Source organism: Anopheles coluzzii, chromosome 2 (assembly GCF_943734685.1).
Source record: "Anopheles coluzzii chromosome 2, AcolN3, whole genome shotgun sequence".
Taxonomy (NCBI): Eukaryota; Metazoa; Arthropoda; class Insecta; order Diptera; family Culicidae; genus Anopheles; species Anopheles coluzzii.
In genome coordinates this window covers 116,294,545-116,314,987 of record NC_064670.1, presented here as the reverse complement: position 1 = coordinate 116,314,987, position 20,443 = coordinate 116,294,545, and the positions used below count along the sequence as shown (strand labels likewise).

Genomic DNA, 20,443 nt, shown 5'->3' with positions numbered 1-20,443 from the left:
TCGCGGATAGTCTTGAAGGGTATAATTAGAACACGGGTTTTGTGGCTGCTGGCCCGCTGTGAGTGATGTTTGCGTCCGGTTGTGGGTCGCGATTTTTGTTGGGTTTGGTTTTGTTTTTTTTTTCTTTTGCTAGCAGTAAGCAAAGGAATTTTTCAATGAGAGCAACATTTAGGTGCGGGCGTGTGGAAAATTTGTATTTTGAGCTGATGGGTACGGTATAATTTGGCCAGATGGGACCGCAGTTGAGCGTTGATTTTCGGAGGATGATTTTTGCTGCAGCTCAGTGAATCATAAAGCAGTAAAGGAAGTTGTAAATAATTTGGTTAAGGAATGGAGAAAAGGCAGCAAGTTTATTATTTATTCTATTCTACCACCTATTGCTTACTTGAGGTATTAACTGAGTATCTTTTTATCTTATCTTATTTATCTTATTTATCAGAAAGTTTTACGACTTTCACAACAAAACATTCAAAAAGTTTAACGCTATGTTGAACCGAATAAATAAGTTGAAGAAAATAGAGTTAAAAATGACTTCGAAATATTGCTGAAAAATGCTTAATTTAAGAAGCTTTCAATTCCAACACTTTTTGATGTTTTTTTTGTAAATGTACCTGTAATTAATAAAGTATCTTCGTATCATATCATATCTTTATATCATATTTGTATAAGTATCTTAGGCATATATTCGTAGGATTGACTATATTGCAATGGTAATCAATAAGTCACTGAGAGCAGAGCCCATTGGTGGTACAGGTAGGCCTTGACCGTCAACGGTTGTTGTGCCAAAAGAGAAGATCTTGGGCATATCATATATTCTGCTTGCTAGTCTTTTGATACAGGATATGGATTTCCTTGAGCTGACATTAATTCGCTTGTTTTCCCGATTTCCTGAATAAATTATACACGACATGGCTGATGTGCCATGCCCTATTGTGTGGGCTAAACCTGACAGCCATTGGTTCGAAATGTTCAAAATACCCTGTTGGTTATTGGTTTTTTTTAGGTACAGTGATCCAATTTCCACTCGCTCCAGTTTCGAGTTTCGAACCCAAAACTGCATACGAAAACATTCAAAACATGTACGGACATAAAAAACCAACATCAGCTTTCTGGTATTCCCCCAGACGAAGGGCGTTTGCAGCAAAAGTAAATACAACCAATCGAACAAAACAAAACAACAAAAAAAAGGTCAAATTCCTGTACATTGTCACAACCCACCGCTGGCTGCGCACAGCCAATCGTTCGCCGGGTTCGAAAATGCACGCTGAAATTCGTTTCCCTTTCGAAGCCGAAATAATAACAACTGCAGCCTGCAGATATTCCAGCGCCCACGGTCCTCGACTCGATGCTCGATCAGCGAGCGCGTTGGTTTGACACGCAAGCACTGGCGAAGATCACGAACTGGACGGAACGAGCGAACGAACGGACGGACGGACAGACGGATGGTTCTGAACGCTTCTTCTCGGGCGTCGATATCCGGCTCCGGGAGATATCCAGCGTGCGCACAACAAATAAAGCAAGCAAGCAAAACAACCCAAGAAGACATCTTGCTCTCGGTTGCTGACCTCCGTGCGGCACTGGGCGCAGATCGCGCAGTTCGTGCACAAGTGAATGTGCCTGTGGGACGAAAATCGCACATCCGGCGATCTTTCCTATTTCTGTCCCTGGTACGTCTGTGTGTGTCCTGCACAAAACAACGAACCATTCCACAACCCCCCCACTGGATCGATTGGTTTCGGTGTTCGATCGTGGTCGTGGATGCAGCTTTAAATTAAATCCAACCTTAAGCAATTGACACACCGCAAACCATGGGAACCATAGGTGGCGGAGGGCACAGCCGGGAGGATCACTGTCATCGACGGGGCCCTGTAATTATGTTAAACAAAGCGTGCGTTAATACGTGCTCGGGAACGGGTCCTGTGCGAACGGGGACGAGCCCATTTCACCGGCCATGTCCGTCAGGATCCCTGGACCGGAGGACGTGACTGGATCAATACACACACACACACACCGTCCCGATCCACACCGGGCGAGCAGAAGCTGTGTGGAAAACGGAAGGGCCAACCTGGCCTTCCTGTGCCGTTTTTATGCAAATGCAGGCGACGAAAGCTTAACCGTAAAGGAGGCGTGAGGATTTGCGTGTTGAAGAACGCGTGAAATGGAGATGGAGAGGAAGCAACACCAACAACAACAACAACAAAAACCAACATACCAAAGGGATGCAATTAAACCGTAGGATGGATGATTTACAACCCGGATGAAATCGAAGACCCATCTTGGCTTCTTGGGCTATTGGGCAGAAAGGAAAAAGAAAAAATAAATATGCCAAACCACGCACGCAAGCGCTGTCGTTTCGCTGTGGGGAGGCAGAAATTTCTCTTTTCATTTGGGAGGAGGATAAAAAAGGGACGACCTTTAGACAACTCGGGCATGGGAAGCATGGGAGGTGGACGGGATAAAGATTTATTTGCTTTCATTGTCAGCGTAGAACGCTGGCTTTAATCATGATCGCGCTGGGCTGTTATTAAGCTTGTACAAAATGGCACGAAAGTTGTGGGAATTGATGGAGGCATCGTGTCGGTAAGAATAGATTCCATTAAAAGATTGCACACGCTTGAACGTCAGCCAATGCCGAAAGAGTGTGACGAATGATGGTCCAAGAGCAGCGAGTGCTAATTGATCGAGTTTTGCGCACGATCGTTTGGTTGGTTGGCAAGATCTTGTTAAGTTATGATGTAGAAAAGATAAAACTCAGGATGTATGATTGTTGGAAATCAGAAGTAAATCATTACGTCACTTTAACCTTACAAACTATCAAATTAGCTAATTTACTTGATCTCTGAGTTTTTGCTTCGTTCATCAATTGATCGTTTACGCGTTTATCTTAACATTCCTTTGAGCAATCGCTTCCAATACTAGAAGCAGCACTCAATTACGCCCTGCACATCACCGTCCTATTGCTGCATCCGCCTGGACGTGACGTGAAGGTTATGAAGGATGCAATTTGCTACATCCGAACCCAGCTGATTCATGTGCAACTCCACGAAATGATGGACTGCTCCATGGAATTACTCATTGCGCCAAAAAAAACAAACATACTGCAACCAAACCATTCCAAAGATGCCCTACCGTCGACCTTTGCGTCAGTCAGCAGAGAAGCACGCCCCGATCAGCGCCAAGTGTGCAATAAATGTGCACACGAACAGAGGACACTCTGTCAGCACATCGGAACACTGGCACACCGGTAGATGTGGCTGGCTTCCAATTTCTCGCGTCTGGGAAAGTGTCGGAAAAATAGCAAACTACTTGTGTATGTGCACCCATGTGTGTGTGTGTGTGTGTCACTAAGTGGTCGGTCCGTGCGGTTGCACGAGCACGGAGTAGCTGGCGTTTAAAAATAGGTCGCAGAACATCGCCACACTGCTCACTCGCGGCGCGTATGGGAAAGTGTGCCCGGGAACGAACGAATTACATAGTAGCGGGACTGCGATGGCCACTTACCGCCATTCGCACCAAACTGTACAGGTGGTGGCCCTTCATCAGACCCGAACCCGCCCGAAGAGCGAAAGTATTGGCCGCAAAAGGCCCGGGGGTTCGAGTGACAGGCGAATGTGAGATTCAATGTCAATGTTAGAAAGGGGCGGAAAAGAAAGGCTCAAACGATGAATGCACTCAACACACACACGCGTGTGCAGGGGAACACACGCATAGGTTTGGGGAGTGCACTCTTGTGCCACCGATGGGGGCGATGGGTTGAACATGGGCCATTAAATAATTATGTTTGACGGGGCCGTTTAAGATGATGAGCCTTTTGGGATTGGAGTCGTACCCGGGGTTTTTTGTGCTTTTGACATTGCCAGTACGGTTGTGGTGAAAGACGTCCACTATTTTAGCCCTATGACTTGAAATTAAGTAAAACTAAGGTTTGAATGTTGAATTATAAGATTTCAAAAGATTTTAATTAGACCAAGTTGTATTATACAATATTAATGCTAAGTCCACTGAGAGTTTTGAGCTGTCATGATGAAACATTTCAATCAGCAGGATTATCTTTCAGTTTGTTTGAAATTCGTAAAAGAACTAAAATAAAATACAGCCATCTATTTTTAAAAAAATTAAATCAGGATCTGATTCCTAGTTTTATGCATTTTTATTAAAAAAGAGCGTCAACCAAACATAAAGTGAAAAAGTACATTTTATTTGATAAAAAAGTATGAATTCATCGTTCTTCAATAAATCAAAAAAACAATATAACAATATACAATCGTTTTGGTTATTGTGGGTCATTGTAAAGACAAATATCCACATCTGTTCAGTTAAGTTGCCTTTGACTGCTGTTAACTTTGATTGCAACCTGTCGCTCAGCTCAAAATGACGCGTCGTAAGGTAGTTTTGCTTTTCTTCTCCCGTCACAAATCCTCGACAGAAAAATAAATACAAAAAAGACATTCAAAATCCCATTCAAAAACAAACGACGTCTGCTCGTTTCACGTCGGCAAGTAATTTCGTCTATAGAAACACACACACAAACACTCCAACCAACGTAGAGGGAAGCATTAATGCAGCTGCTGCCGTCTGGCCCATGGTGAAAGATGCACCAGTTGCAAATAAATCAGTCTACTAGAACGGCTCCACCTCATGCTCGTGCCCATGTGTGTGACTGTGTGTGTGTGTGTGATCTCCTTCTCCCCGTTGTTCCGGTTCTTCGATCGAGATTTCTTAATGAATCATCAACCGTTTCATCGTGGTAGGTAGGAGGCCACTTACACCACCATCACAAATGGGTGCGTTAAATCGAGCGAGGCTTTGGGTTTTTGGTGGTGAGGGGGGATGAGGACAGAGAGCCGCTGAGCGAAAGTAAGGCAAAGTCCGCACAGAATATAGATTAATAAATTCGATGCACTAATGAGGCTGCATTATATTCTCCCCCGGGACTGTGTGGACCCTGATCACATTACCGTGAACCGGCGTGGCACGATTGTTTACGACCCGGGTAACAACTGGTGCATGGATGGCGTGGTTGATGATTGGTTGTGGCGCGCCACAACTGGGTCGGTCGTATTTGGGGAGAGGAATGAAGACATTTTGATTGCGCTTTAGAGAACAATAAGATATGTATGTTTGTGTGTGTGATATGATGATTATGGTTCGGGAATGAGTGTTATGGACTGTGAAATTAATTGTCTGATTGGGCTCCTTATTCCTAGTAAAGATGTTAATAATTCATTTCATAAAATCGTTTTAAAACATATGATTTCTACAGCAATTAAGATTTTCTTTTGTTCTAAAATCAACATCTTTTGTTAGAACAACCGCAAGATATTGCTTCGAAATTGAATGCCCCAAGAAGAGCACTCGAAAAGCGCCATTATTTTTACCACCCGATCGTATCCCCCGTGGTGCCACAGCAAACGGCTCACTAAATCATCACCTTTACTGGGCAGAGTGGCAGCTAAATGGACGCTTGTTAACGGTCAAACCACCTCCACCACTACCTCTCGACCACCAGACCCCCCAGACGATCAAAAGACGAGCAGGGCCATGCAATCCAAAGTGTCAACGGAATCGTCACCGGAGACACCTTGAACCACCGGCGTCGGTGTCGCCACCCCTCCCCAGTGCTCGCAGTGTGTACTGGAAGCGTTCGCAAGGTTCAGTGCACCCACGTTCGCAGTAACTTCCAATCCCGTGCGGCGGGTGGTAGGGGTGGTAATCTATGAGAAATCTCACGATCCCGACAGCATTCAGTTCAGCTTAAACAGTGAAGAAAAGACAACACACAACAGTGCAAAAAAAGAAAAAAACACCCCAGCACTGATCTGTTGCACCGTTCCTCCTTCCGGTGATCCGCGCGCATCTTCCGGGCGAGCGTCTTGACGTTTTGTGCGCTTAACGAGTGCGCGCGGGCGCCTCGAGCCCGGGGAGCGGGATAAATGATGTTAATTTCTGCCCGCAGAACATGCTCGGTAGTTCTACGCGTCCAGCAGGCACTACTGTACAAACAGTCGGTTGGACGCCCAAGAACGAGCATTTGGCCATCTTGTTCGCCCCGTTAGTGGCTGACAGTGTGTTGGCTGGCACCGTTTCGTTTGGCAGCGTGGCGCGCTGCGCAAGAACAATTCTTAAATACTGGGAAATAATTGTTTCACATCCTGCATTTGTTCGTCGTCGTTCAACCGGTTTAATCGCACGGTTCGATCATCCCCGGGGCCGGTTCGCGTTAGCTCGCGTGTGGTGCGGCCGAAGTAATACGATCACTTTCCTTTGGGCGAATGAAACGAAGAGTAAATAAAACACTCCAGACCAAAGGGGATGGTACAGTTCTTGATGATCTTTGCTGGGGGAGGGCAGAAAATATGTGACATGTTTGGTAAATTAACTGAAGAAAAATTTACTTTATTTCATCATTGCTTGATGGATTTGTTACACCAGACTTGTTGTTTACTTTCCTCACGCTTTGGAAAATACCAAATTTAATTTAACAAACGCTTACAATTTATTCACTTGAATGCTATCCAAAGAAAGCGTTTTCCATTTCCGGGTTGTACTCTCGCTGTTGTAAAATAAAATTATCTTGTTTTCCCTAATTATTTCTTCACCTACTCATCCTCGTCAATCCTCGTCTATCCGCCCCATGGGCGGGGAAAAACTCGCGTGCAGCATTCGCTTTTCCACCGGTGCTTTGCTGACAGAATAAATGCATTCCAAGCCCAAGCGCAAGCATCCGCGCCAGTCAACTAATGCTGTCGATTTACCCGTTTGCGATTTGTGGCACGCAAGCCCGAAAGGTTTCTCCGAATGCTAAGGGTTTGCCACGGCACGTCAAAAGGGGGAGCAACGATTTGCTGAAAGCCTCCCTTTGGTTGACTTGTTGAAAAGAAAACTCCCCCCCCCCCCCCACGTAAAGCTTCTCCAGCTTCACCGGGGCCCTGCCTTTATGCTTTTACTGTGACACTTCGCGGCGTCACGCGATCAGTCGTTCCCACACGGTGCGATCGGTATTTTCATTTTCATTCCGCAACCGGGCACCGACCGCCGTCACGTCACGGGAGGTTTTCGATTCGGTAAATACCGGACCGGCCAGTTACAACACCAGGCTGGTGTAGAGGACAAAACTTAACAAATTAAGCAAATTTGCACCACAGCCTTCCTTCATTGCTCACCAAAGCCCCCACACAACGACACGTCTGCTTATCATCACAACAACACGTCCAGCCCCGGAAAAGCAACGACAGACACAAAAACCGGTCGCTCATTCGTCAGCTCATTTGCACTACTTTGCAAAAAAAAGGAATTGTATTAGCAAAACGGGTGACCCCGCGAAACCGTTTACCACCGTGGGTTAGTCATCGTTTGGGGTGAGTTTTTAACTGCAACATTAGCTCACACCCCTGTTCCCCCTGTTGCCCATGCCCATACCCTAACGGCTGCTGATGCTTTCCGTGATCCGCGTCAACGTACGTGTGCGTCGGAGCCGGAGAGGAGTGTTTGAGGGTAAATACACATAGACATTTTTAAATGCCTGCTCTCACTGCTCTCTCTCTCTCGCCACCCGAACCCGTTCAAGCTTAATAGACAGCCGATGGAATGTCGAGCAAGCAAAATATTTTCAATACAAAAAAACGAAAAGAAACTGAAAAACAAAACCACCCAGTGCACGGTGCCCCCCCCGGTCCGGTAAGTTGGTGCGCGCTAAATGACACTCCCGGCACCGGTTTTTTGCCATTTTTTTTTTGGTTTGTGTGTGCCGTCTGACATCATCTGACGCAGACGGCAAAAATGGCACCGCGCAAGTGGCAAGCGTGGGACAAAGAGCAAGAGCCTTATTGCAAATGAAATATGATTATGATCATGCACTCGGGAGCCTAGAGCGGTGTGATTGCAGCGGCTGGATGGAAAGGAGGCGCTTTGTGGTTAATTTATCAGCGAAAAGGAAAGTGTTTGACTAGGGCGAGATAGGGGTGTTGTCTTTTTAAATACTATGCACAAAAGAGGGTGATAAATACGCATGCGCTGTGGTGGCAATATTACTTAAACTGGATGATAAATCAATCACAACGAACAATATGCAGGCAAGCAGCGCTCTTTGAAGCGGCTGATAATGGGCGGATTGCATGTGTCCGTGTCCAAGGCGGCTCTGCACAATGGAAAGCAAAGCAAGTTGATTAATTTTTACTGCTAATGAAAAGCGGGAAAGAGAAAGTGCTGCACCATATGATGTGTAAAGTTGATCGCCGGACGATGCAAAATGACTAAATAAGTTGCACTGTTTATTATGCGTTTTAAGTAACACGCCGAAGCCACGAAGCCTTCTTCTGATGTTACCTTTCTTAGATGCACATTTTAATCATTTTTTCAATTAAATTAATGAATAAAAACAATATGTAACTACAATCTTCTTCTGTTAAACAAAAATTGATTAGAAACTGCAAACGAAACGCATTATTCCCTTCACTTCCTAATGAATCATGTCTGCTCCTTTGTTGCACTTTGCACACTGCAACTCATTTGCAAAACCATTATGAGTAGACAAAAAAGGGGCGCATCCTTTATGATGAAGTTCCAGCTTCATCCCTCCCACCATGGACTCGCTTGTCGCGATCTAACACCACACACCACACACTGTCCGGACAAACTTTCTTCCTAGAACCACCCGCTGCGCGGAGAGACACTATTGAAAATCACCATTAATCACGCCATCGCTCGATGACGCGGACAGGCCGTTGAAGCGCTCCAAGTGGCGTGTAAGAGCGCTGTTACACCCGTGCCGCCTATCCAGGATGCTGTCGGGATCGGGATGATAAAGCGGCCGGCCTCCCGCTCCAATCAAGTGCAGAGAGTGTGTGTGTGCGCTGAGTGAAGATAAAATTTGCATAGCTCGACATCGATTGACTGCGGACGGGCGGCCAACAATTTGCCCATTACTCTCTGTCAGGTAACGCCTTGCGCGAGCGTAGAACTAGCCCCACGTCCCTGCCCGCTTCGTGCGCTGTCCCCAGTGTGAAAAGCATGTCACATCGCGGAGAAGGATAAAAGAAACGGGCCGCACTTCCCGCCACTTTCCACGCGGGAAGTTGCGCAGCTGATGATGATCTTCACGGTTGACCCGACCGCTGAAGGGTCGGGCAGCTTGGATGAGAAGTAAATTGTTGTAAAAGTTTCTGCAAAGCTCGTTGTTGATTGCTCGTATTAAATGATCGGTCGTAATTGTTTTGTTTAACATTTTTCTATGTTTTTATTTGTAAAAAAGCACTGCTTGCACGATCATTTTAACGATTTTTGTTAAAGTTTTTTTTTTTACAAACAACCTCAAAGCAACAAAGCAAACCCCGATCCAACCGGGCACCCTTTTGCAAACCGTCGCCCCATGCGCAACCACATGCGATAGGAAAGCGGTTAATTATATCGCTCCCAGGCACTGGCACTGGCCGAAGCCTGCACCGCAAAACACGTTTACTTTCATTCTGCACCTCTGACTCCAGTCGCCGCCCGGCACCGCTCACGACAATGCCGCCTCATCAGACGGAGCCTTGCGGCCTGACCCGGCACAACCTTCCCCGTGTGGGTGGTGTGAGAGTGCAGTTTTGTCACGAACGCATCCGCAACAGGCAGCGCCACATGCGGCGTCGGCCCCGTCGGCACTGATCAAAAAGTGGCCCATCGCGAAGCCTTTGCCCAGCTGCGTGGTAAGAGAGCTGGCGGGACAGGAAGTGCCGATGCACTTGGGATGGATTGGAGCTTGGGGAGAAGCACAAACCAACACAACAAACTCAAGCCAATTGTGGTTTAGTGCCAATGTGTGTGCGAGGGGAAAAAAGGGAGAAGAGCCAGCAAGAGTGTGTGAGTTGTAAGAAAGAATGAAGTGTGTACTGTCGGTTGAAAACACTTTGTCCGCAGAAGAGAGGAAAAGGGGATTGACCGAGGTGGTACGGTGATCGTTGTAAAACCGCAGCATGATTGAGCTCAAATTGAAGAGCAAATAAATACAAATAATAACCCCGAGCCAGACGGGCTGGAGCGGGGCAATCGGGCATAAACTCCAAACACAATCACGACAAGGCTTGAGCCCCGTGCCAAGGAAAGTCGCTCACACTCGGGCGCAAAGTGTCAAGGGTCTGCCAGTGCGCACGATCGCGCTTCCGGGCCAGTCGGTTCCGGAAAGAGTACACCGAGCCTCAAGGCAAACCGAAACCTCGCTTCTCCGCTTACCGTGCCGAATGGTACGAATTGATGCGTCTGGTGCGGATCGATCGCTTTCGTTCGCTTTTGTCAATCCAGCACTCACACACACACACACACACACACACACACACACACACACACACAACTCAATCAAACTTCTTTCGCTCTGAATGATCAATGAATAATGCAATATTCCTTCCCCTTTTCTCGTTCTAGATATGGCCAATCTAATCACAGTGCGTCTGCAGCGTGGCGACGGTCAGGCCTGGGGCTTCCGTCTGCAGGGCGGCAAGGACTTCTCCGCCCCGCTGGTGCTACAGAGAGTGAGTATTTGTGTAACCGTATGGTGTAACAATTGCGACAATATTACATATATTTTAAAGGGTTAAAAAATTTTACCAATATAATTCCATTTAGCTACCATCGCGCGCCCCAAACTCGTTTCAAGCAGCGTCAAACGCGAACCTATTTGCATTGCGATCTCCCCTTCCTTCGCCTTCTAATTGTTGATCATCTAATCTGACATCGCCCACTCGATCGTCCGATTACGCTAAGTGCAAATAGTTGCCGTCCCTTCGTTCGGGCGCCGATCAAGCGCCAATTATAGTTTAACCGTTCGCCAATTATACTATTTTATCACGGGCCCAACAATGTGGCAATATTTCAATAAATTACCCCCTTCCTTACCACCCCATTTGATACACTCTCGCTCTCGGCACTCCTCGGTTCGGTTGTTTGGTGGTGCAAAAAAAAATGGCGCCACAGACACCACCGGCACCTGGTTAAGTGTTAACCTAGTTAGCCGCCCGTTTTCCCGATCGAATTTCATCACCCTCGCATGGGCTGGGCAAGCAAGGTTTGGCAGCAGCCTGGAAAACTGAGGTACCACTATTCGGGGCGTGATGGTGGTGGCAAGGCACCACGACACACGAACACACGTTTCTGCGGATTGATCCGGACGGGGAAATTAATTATCGACAGTGATAAATGCCAGCGCGAGCGCGACGCTGCAACCGCGAGGCGTTGTCGCGTACCTGATTGGCATTAGCCACGACCACGAATCGTGCTGCCACAGTGAGAGAAGTTATGATCATTACACTATTTACGAGATCATTGCAATGGTGGCTCGAAATGGGACATAAATTTAGGGGTTTTTTGCTTGCAGCGGTGTCTCCCGATGCCAGCGCCCCGGGACGGGAAATTAGATCGCACTTCTAATGCGCAAAATTATGTTCTACCCCGCACAGGCACACACACACTCTACATTGCCTGGGCAGGGATATATTGAACAGTATCGTTCACGGGGAGAGTTACAGCCGGCACGATTCTGTCATCGGTCGATTTATTTAAACGCTTAATTATGATTGATTCGACCGGCCCCCGGCTCGACACACCATCTCACCGATCGATCGTTCGCAGGCAGAACCATCCTTTTGGGCTGCACCCTTGATCTTTCATCGGGTTTGTGCAGTTGCTGCACACATCCTAATGGCGTCAATAATGTATGCAAATCTTGGCCGCACGAACGCTGGGCGGCTTATGCGTCACCGCGGGCGCAGATGTTCGCCGCGAAGCGGTTGTCTTTTTGGGGTTGTTTTGTAACCCTCTATCTATCTCTCTCTTTTTCTCTGTTTGGTTCCCTTTCATCTTCTGAGCTGCTCGCTGATCCCGTGATGACAAATACGTTCGTCAACCAGCTGATCCATGGAGATGCACGTGTTCGAACGCTTTGGCGAAGCAATCGAACCGACTCGAAGGATCGGTGAGTAAGCTCCGATCGGTTGGGTAAAAGCTGATGAATAATGGCCCCGATCGGTTGGATCCGGGCGACATGTTAAGATGGTATGATCTCTTGAGCTTGAGACGAAAGCGTGAGTCGGCTGCCATTTCCGGCAGCTGTAAGGGGAGCGCGTATCAATGCGCTTAAGTGATTAGTGGCTGTGGCTTGTTGTTGAGTGAGCTTAACAGGACTAGCAGGCTTGAAGATTTCATTACGATACTTTGCATTCGACCCAAGCGAAAGCTAACAAATAGCAACAGCACCAAGAAACGTTGTACATCTGCAGCGCAAACATGCAATCGATTGAAAATGTAGCGATGGCCAATTATTTATGCGTGCTGTCCGCACAGTTCATTACTGCATTATGATTGTACATGCTGCACAATCTTGATCGGCAGCCCCTGCTCGCCGCCAGTCTGCACCGACAATTCTCCGATCGCCCATCCGATTGCACTGACCGATGTTGCAAACACTATTGCTACGCATTTGTAACAATAAACCCATAAAAGTGCCCATAAAGCGCAGTTTATCAATAAAACAATCAACGAACCTGGCCCTCGGCAGGTAAGGCACACGCAGAAAGATTACCAGCACCAGCACATCGACTGCGATGTCAAAAGCACCCGGGGTCTGTGCCCTTGAACTCTGTGTTGCCAACCTTGCCAGGCCCACGATCGACACCGCTCCGATGCACACACAAACACACACACACAGTGCAGCAAGATGCACTGCGCAGAACACTCGAGAGAGAGAGGAAAAACAAAAAGTCAAACACGGTACATTCTTTCTGCAGGGCCGTTTTTGCCTTCCATTCCTAGCCGTGGTTGGAGTGGCCCCGGGACCCAAGTTCCCCTGGGAAATCGGCATCAAAGCTCTCGGGTCGGATCGGGTGGGGCAAACGGTGGAAAGGAGGATTCAATTTCAATCATAATCTCTGCGACTGGCGGCATCTTGAAAGGTCGCCGGCGCACGGCGGTTTAGATTGTTCGGAACGAGCGCGCGCGCCAAGCGAAACGCATTCTTCATTTCTCCTGCCCAGCGATCGAGATCTTCGAGCGGGTGTGTGTGTTTGGGAAAAGGGGAAGTACGCAGGGAGTCCTCTCTCTCTCTCCTTCTTGGGAACGGCAGAGTGTGTTCTTGGGAAACGGGAAAGCGGTTTTTTGTTACTTGGTGAGGGACAGAGTTGCACTAGTTCTATTAATTTTGTGTTAATCATCAGGCAAGCTTTTGCTTCTTCCTTTCAGTTGCCCTTCAAAGGGTTTTTGCAACGATTAATGCACCCTCTGTCCTCTGCAGTTCTATAGAATAGAGAAGGAGGATGGGAGTGCAACATAAAAAAAACGCATAGCAACGAAGACCCATCCACCGGGGACAGTCATAAATAATATCCGTCCCGGGACAGGTCTTAAGTGATGTCATTTTTCGTTGTCCGGTTTTTCGTCCCCCGGTTCGGTTCGGTCCGTCTGCCCGTCTGTCTGTCTGGGCAGCCGGGACGGAAGCGGAAATGGATGGGCGATGTAAGGCAACGCAGGGGAAACGCAGCAGCAGATCGATTTATATTTGTCATCAGCGACGACGACGTTGAAACAATGCTGTCACGCTGGGCGACGGTGTGGCAGGTAGAGCGCAACCTGTCACGGCGAATGGGATTTATGTTGCAAATGTCTTTCTGTCCTGTCCTGCTCAAGAATAATTCTGTATGCATTACTTGAAGGAGTACGAGTTCTTGGCGAGTTCTTGATCTCACACAATCTGGATGCAGAAAACGAGATCAAAATGCCAAGGTCAAGGTAATCAACACACACACACCAAGGTTGTCTCATCATCTTGCTGGAATGCACAAACAGAGCATTTCCTGTCCCAGTAGTTTAGTTTCCCTTGTGCAAAGATCATCTTCCGCACCAGTCCCTGCTACCGTTTCGGGGACGGCTCCGTCACAAACGGTCCCGCCTGTCAACGTTATCAGATAAGACAACCACGAACCGTTGTGCAGGGCCAATGTTTGTGCGGCAGGGCTCTAATAGGGTAGGGTCTGGACTGGCAGAAAACGCACCCATACCCACCCTCAATCCTTCGTTATCTACCATCACGGCTGTCAATAATAATCGCAAAACTAACCGTGCTCGGCCGCTACATCTCCCCCACTCGATGCCGAACGGATCAGACGGACGTCTTGAAATGCTGCATCGTAAAAACGGTGGACACTTGTTGTTTTGCCAGCACACGCCGCCGCGGTGGTCCCTCTACCTGGGGCCGACCGGAAACAACGATCGTTTACCCGTACCGATCATAAAATGTTCCCGTTCAATGATCGTACCTAAATGCACGGGTTGTAAAATGGTTAAATGCCCGAAAAACGCCACCCAGACGCCGACGGCCTCTCGCTTTGTGTGGCCGCTGGAATGTCTTTTAGGGTTTGTTTTTGTTTTGGGAAGCATGCGGCAGGTACGGTGCAGCTGCAATCAGGGTTGCAATCGAGGAAATGGGTCTGAGGTTTATAGCCTGTGGTGCAAGTATCTTGTTTTGCTGATGAGATGAGATCGTTATGGATGGAACCCGTAAAAACCGAACGAATGTTTTCACTTTCAAGAAATGTTGCTTTTGTTTGTGACTAAAAGCACAACGTTTTTTCCTCTACGAAGCAAAGAAAATTAATGCCCGCGACGGTAAGCGTCACTCAATTTCCTAGGAATCGTTTCCATGGGCTTTCCCGCTCCTGTGAACGCGAACGGATGACTCATCGTGCGCTCGTTTTCCTTCCACCATCTGGAAGTCTTCACGCTTCCCACTATGCATGCCGCTCTGTGCGCGCATACGTCATTATTATCTGTAGCTCATAATCCCCTTGTCGAGCACCGTTTATGCTTCTCGGTTGTGTCTGCTTTTTATCGTCTGCCGAATTCCTGTTCAAAAAACCGGCGGCACCGTTCACAACGCACAGTGCCCCGCCTGGCTCCAACGGTGAAGTGAAGTGAAGTGTGAACAACAAACAAAACGAAAAAAAAACCGAAACCCCTCCGAGCCCTTCAAAGTGATAAAGTGATCGAGGTGGAATGGGACAGTAAAGAAAAGGAAAGGAAAGAAGAAAAAAAACGGCACACGGAACCGACGCAACATAAAACCTTCCACTGGCACCGCGATGGAATGCAGCATGATTCATTGATCGAATTCCTTTACACGGGTGCCCACGGGTGAAGACGATTGTTCGGCTATCGGCTGTTTCCTTCTGGGCCGTGCTTCTCCCTGTTTGCGTTGTCTGCAGTCCGAAGGGAGTGACAATAAATTCCAGCAACGAAATAAACGCTGCGGTGAAAACGGGAGAACATCCTCAATGAAACGTTCCGTATCGTCCGCCGACGATGGTGCTGGGTAAGCCGGCGGATCAGCGCGTTAGGTTGAAAATAACTGAAATTAGGCAAGCATTTAAGGCGTGCGGGCGCAATACACCGTTCGCAGGGATTGCAAACTATTTGGCTTGAGCCATTCTTTCGCACCAAACAACAGCGAGGCAATCCCGCAAGATCGCGATCGCGATTTGCGTTGGGCGAAAGCGTTCCTCTCCCGACGGACCACCAGAGAAACGTATGCGCAAACACAATTTCGGTTACGTGAGGCGTAATTGAAAACACACAATTACATAAATTAGCGACCACCCGGTCGGACACTCGCCCGGACGACACTTAGCGCAATCATATAAGCGCGAATCATCATCACCGTCAGCCGTTTGGCAAGAGTCACTTTCCGAGCCTCTTGTGGGGTGTGTGTGTGAGGCTTTCCATGAGCACACATGTCCGAACGGCTCGAATTCCTCTACACACACACACACCTCGGTAGGAAGCCACCATCCTCAGCCAAGGCGAGCAGCTTTATTTGCACATAAATTAAAACTGTTATGCCCATCTACGATTCCCACCCAAGGCGGGCCCCTGATGCAATGGGGTGTTTTTGGTTGCGGTTCCCTTTCTTTCGCCGTCGCTCACCGATAAAGCTCGTGGGAAATCGGTTGCAGCCACGACCGGAAATGGCACGTAATGGAGATATGTGGTGCTCTTGGTGGTTGGTTTTTTGTTGACTTCTCGTTGGACCAAAAACGGTGTGAAGTTGATGAGCTCGCGCTCAGGGTGCTCGGGCACTAACATGGGAATCCAATAGGAACTGGTTCAACATGATAGCCGTGGTGTATTGATATGGGGAGGGATTGATTTCAATAAATCGAAGTATGTATTTCATTGGGCATCTTTCAGCAAGCTACAACCTTGTGCAAATATGTTATTGCGTCAAATTCTATCCAGCTCTCCGGAAATACTGTGTTGAATTAATAGAGGACGAACAGGTAACATCCAAGTAACATCTATGGGCAAAGTTATTGACGAAGTGTTAGCAGGGTTTCCGGCTGTAATATGTCACCAACCTCTACGTACGTTCAATCGAGAATGACTTCACGAAACAATAATTGGCGCCTCCGAGACCTATAACCTTTAGACCTATTTCTCTGGGTTAGTCATGCATTGCATCCTTCAAACCTTTATGCCAACTTTGTCTAGCTGGGTCATGAACGCCCCCTTCCCTTGCCACCAACTCCCTAAAAAGCTATCACACTCGCTTTTACCCATTTTTGGGACGACAACAAACAAACAAAAGCCACCCTAATCAGCACGGGCAAAACGAAAAGTGGTGTCGGGTTAGCATATCCACCCTCCCGCTCCTCTCAAAACCCTTGAGGTTGTCAATTATCGTGCCCGGGCACGAAAAGCCACGATGCAGTTTCATTATGTTTGCCTTAGTGGCTGGCTTGCTGTGTTGTTGTGCCCCTCGTTCCCACTCTATTTCGATATGTTTGTTATGAGGTGGGCTGAAGTGGAGCTTTCAAGCCGTGGACGCCCGGTAGAAGATAAGGGGGAGCACCCAGGAACACCCGGTAGGAACAAAAAAGGCAGCAAAAAAAACGGAGTAAGTTGCTCCCTCGTACAATCAGCCGGGGAAAGGGCAGTAATTTATGACCTAGAATAAAACAGTGCCGTTTAAATGCAGGGGCCGCCGGGGAGGAGGAGAGGACGATGGGTAAAATGAACTAGAATGGCAAACAACTAAAAACCGCACAGGCAAAACGCACATAAGCGGACCCGGTTTGTTTTGTTTTTTGTTGTGCGCTGAGGATATGAAGCTGGTTCAAAGTTCTCATAAACTAGCCCCAAGGGGTAGAAGAAGGTGAAGGAAGAGCTGGTCACCACACCACAGTACATCTGCGTCTATGATGTGCTGTTGCTCTCCATTCAATTGATCGCGTGAGTTTCCCTCGGCACTCGCGTCCCATTCCACCGAGAAGAGTGGACAGAGCGATCGGGTAGAACTGGATCGATGCAACCAAAGAATCAATAGGTCCGGCAGGTTCAGCAGAAGCAAATGAATCATAAATCAAACCTCTCCTAAATAAGTTTATTTCTTCTTTTGCCTCGCTTGACAACACGCTCGGAGCGCTGCAAAGGAAGCTTCGGGCAGGTTGCTTCATGTTGCCATTCCGTTCCTTCTGATACCGGTTTACGCACCTCACACAGAATTGCCTGCTCACGCTTACGCCCAGAAGGTCTACAACATATAGTACTCACCTTTGAACACATATCTACATATTGGTGTCCTAATTTTCGGGGGCTTGCTGCCACCATGACACGCTAACGCTGCGTGCCAGCGTGCCGACCCAGACGCGACAAAGACGCGCGCGCAAAAGGTACAACTGCATCTGCGCTGGAGCTCCAGCCACAGCCCGCGTACAGTGAGTCATGGCATGCTGCGTTCACACATCGCTACTCAGCCTCAAAGGGAGTTTCGTTTGACTAATGGATCACCACATCGGCATATGCAATGCTGATAGTGGCGGCTTTGGTTCCCCACCCAACCCTTGGGTCACTTTATTTGTTGCCAATTTGTACGTCACTCAACCCTCCGCGCTGTTTGCCAAAGTCTCTTCCGAAACGAAACGGAGAGTGCTTTTTTTGTTTGCTGTTGTTGCACTAACCGTCACAAAGGCGGTCGCTTCGGTGTTGCCTTTTGTGCGTGACGGAGTGTGTGTGTGTGTGTGCATGGACCACCGGGTTTTGCTTCGAGCCGTTGTCAATTGCACTTTGATTGATTTATAATTGTTGCGCCACTCGCGGAGCGCTGGCAAAAAGGGACTTTTGAAAAAAGGGTGTGTTTGGCAACGATGCCAGTGAAATGGTGGCGCAAAGGAGGGAGCTGTAGGGCTGTGATTGTGCTTGCACAACTAAAAAAGGGAAAGGGCGTTAAGAGGTGTCGCCCGCAGTAGAAGACGCGAACATTCCGCACATGTCACCGCTCAGCTTTGGGGACGGAGACAAGCCCATGACGGGTGAGCGTCATGCATTCCAGGCAAATGGGGTTCTCAATTTACCTTCGTCCTTGTGGTTGTAAGCTGCAGCTCCAGACACTCTCTAACATGTGTGTGGAATTGTTGTCGAGCTTTGATGTACAGTAAATAAAAACGCAAACATGTTTAAGCTGAAAAAAGCGATCGTTGCGATCAGTTGGCTGAGACGGAGCTACAACTCCCATAAAGCTATCGCACGGACGGGGAAATCATATTGCACGACCGTCACTAATTGCTTCATTAGCCGAGAATGTGCAGCACAGCCGACTAGCAGTCGACCACGCACTGTCACAAGGGCCACCGTTTAATTATGGCGCCCGCTTTTGGCCGGCTCGTGATCACCTTGCGACAACTGACAACAAAGAAGAGCCCACAAGGGGAACGCGAATGTTTTGCTAACACGCCTTGGCTGGCACATGGCTCGGGGTGGGAGGGAGTAGGTAGAACAACAGAAACATCACCATGCCACCGTCGTGACATTGAAAACCCTTCCCCTGTGACTCTCTCTCTCTCACTCTTTCTGTGCCCGTGGACACATTACGCGGATGAACTATTTTAAGGACAACGAACGCGACAGCGCAACCGTCGCCAAAACAGCTGGCAGTACTGCAGCAGCTAAACAAGAACCGCAAGCACCCTGACATTGGTTTATTTTTGCCCGATCCCGATCGCGTCCGTTTCAGGTTAACGGTGGCAGCGTGGCCGACCAGGCAGGTCTGATGGCTGGCGATGCGCTGATCAAGGTCAACGGTACGGAGGTGTTCAACATGCGTCACAAGGATGCGCAGGACGTCATCGTGGCCGCTGGAAACTCGTTCGAGCTGACGGTGTCGAGGTAAGGAATGTCGCCCGTTGTGAACCGCGCGTATAAAGGAGAAGTTGCTGATGACTGGAGTTTTTTGCTGCATTTTTCTTGGCCCTTCCGACAGAGGTGGTGCTACCTGGCGTCCGTCTGTTACGCCGACCGGTTCGCTACCGTCGCCGTCTCCATCGCTGCCCGGCAACGTCACACCGGTTACGCGCACCTCGCTGGCAGCGACGCCCCAGGAGATGAAACCGATCGGCAGTGGCCACAACACCGCCGCCAAACCGTTCGCTGCTGTAAGTTTCGGAGATGACATTGTTTGAAGAGGGGAAATAACGAAGTATTTCTTTAAAAAAACCCCAGGTAAACGGAAACGATGGACAGATCAAGAGCATCGTCAACAACCAATACAACACCCCGGTCGGCATGTACAGCGATGAGACCATCGCCGAAACACTGTCCTCTCAGGCGGAAGTGCTCGCTGGAGGTGTCCTTGGGTAGGTTTGAATTATGATCTAGCTGGTTGACATCGTACGAACTAACAACTGACTTGTTTTACCTTCCTGCACAATGCATTTCAGCGTCAACTTCAAGAAGAACGAGCGCGTGTACTCGCCGGCCAACTCCGAGGTGTACAAGCTGCTGCACGAGCAGGGAGATGACCCCGAGCCAGGTAACATTTCTCGAACAGCGAAGGCGCGGCAAGATGCGCGCTCTTCCGCTCCGGTTGTACTCGATACCGTACGGTGACGGACACGATGCTGGACACAAGCTTAGGGAGTCGTTATGGTGTAGACCCAGTACCCTGTACAAACTTCCAACCTCCAAACTCACACCACACCAAACCCCATTCCAACAGACAGCTTCATTAATCTCTCGTTCTTGTTCGGACGGCTTCAGTACAATCAGTTGTTATGGAGCTGTACTGGCATGGGTTGACTAACATTGACTGCAATTTGATTCGAGTATAACACAGGACAGTAAGGGTCTCGACGTTTCCTTGACGTGTGATAACTTGTATTTGAACTTAACCAGATTATTGCTTTACTAGAATGTGGTTATTTACATTCCAATAAGGATTCACTTAATATTTTATAATTGCCAATAACAAAAAAAAACATACTATAGATCATTTACTTCTGCTAAATATCAATCTCAAAAGTCATAATTAGATAACTTTAAACAGTAAGGTATTCCTACCGTTAGGGTAATCATCACAATTGGTTTCTCTGCCCTGCTGAAATTAACCGCCTAAAAGTATGCAATGGTAGCGCGTTCGCGTTACGCTACACCT

At 48.1% G+C, this 20,443-nt stretch overlaps 1 protein-coding gene across 10 annotated transcripts in view; it reads left to right on the top strand.

Annotated features, from left to right (window-relative positions):
* Positions 1-20,443, top strand: part of LOC120953676 (PDZ and LIM domain protein Zasp-like) — a 46,599-nt gene that overhangs the window by 10,584 nt on the left and 15,572 nt on the right. For all 10 annotated transcript variants that reach the window (XR_007451921.1, XM_049605915.1, XM_049605916.1 and 7 more), the window contains exons 4-8: positions 10,399-10,505; positions 19,028-19,179; positions 19,274-19,445; positions 19,513-19,646; positions 19,731-19,822. Coding sequence is in view for 9 of the 10 variants with exons in the window: in XM_049605915.1 (XP_049461872.1) it covers positions 10,401-10,505; positions 19,028-19,179; positions 19,274-19,445; positions 19,513-19,646; positions 19,731-19,822 (655 nt within the window). In the remaining variant the exon portion in view is untranslated. The remainder of the gene's footprint in view (positions 1-10,398; positions 10,506-19,027; positions 19,180-19,273; positions 19,446-19,512; positions 19,647-19,730; positions 19,823-20,443) is intronic.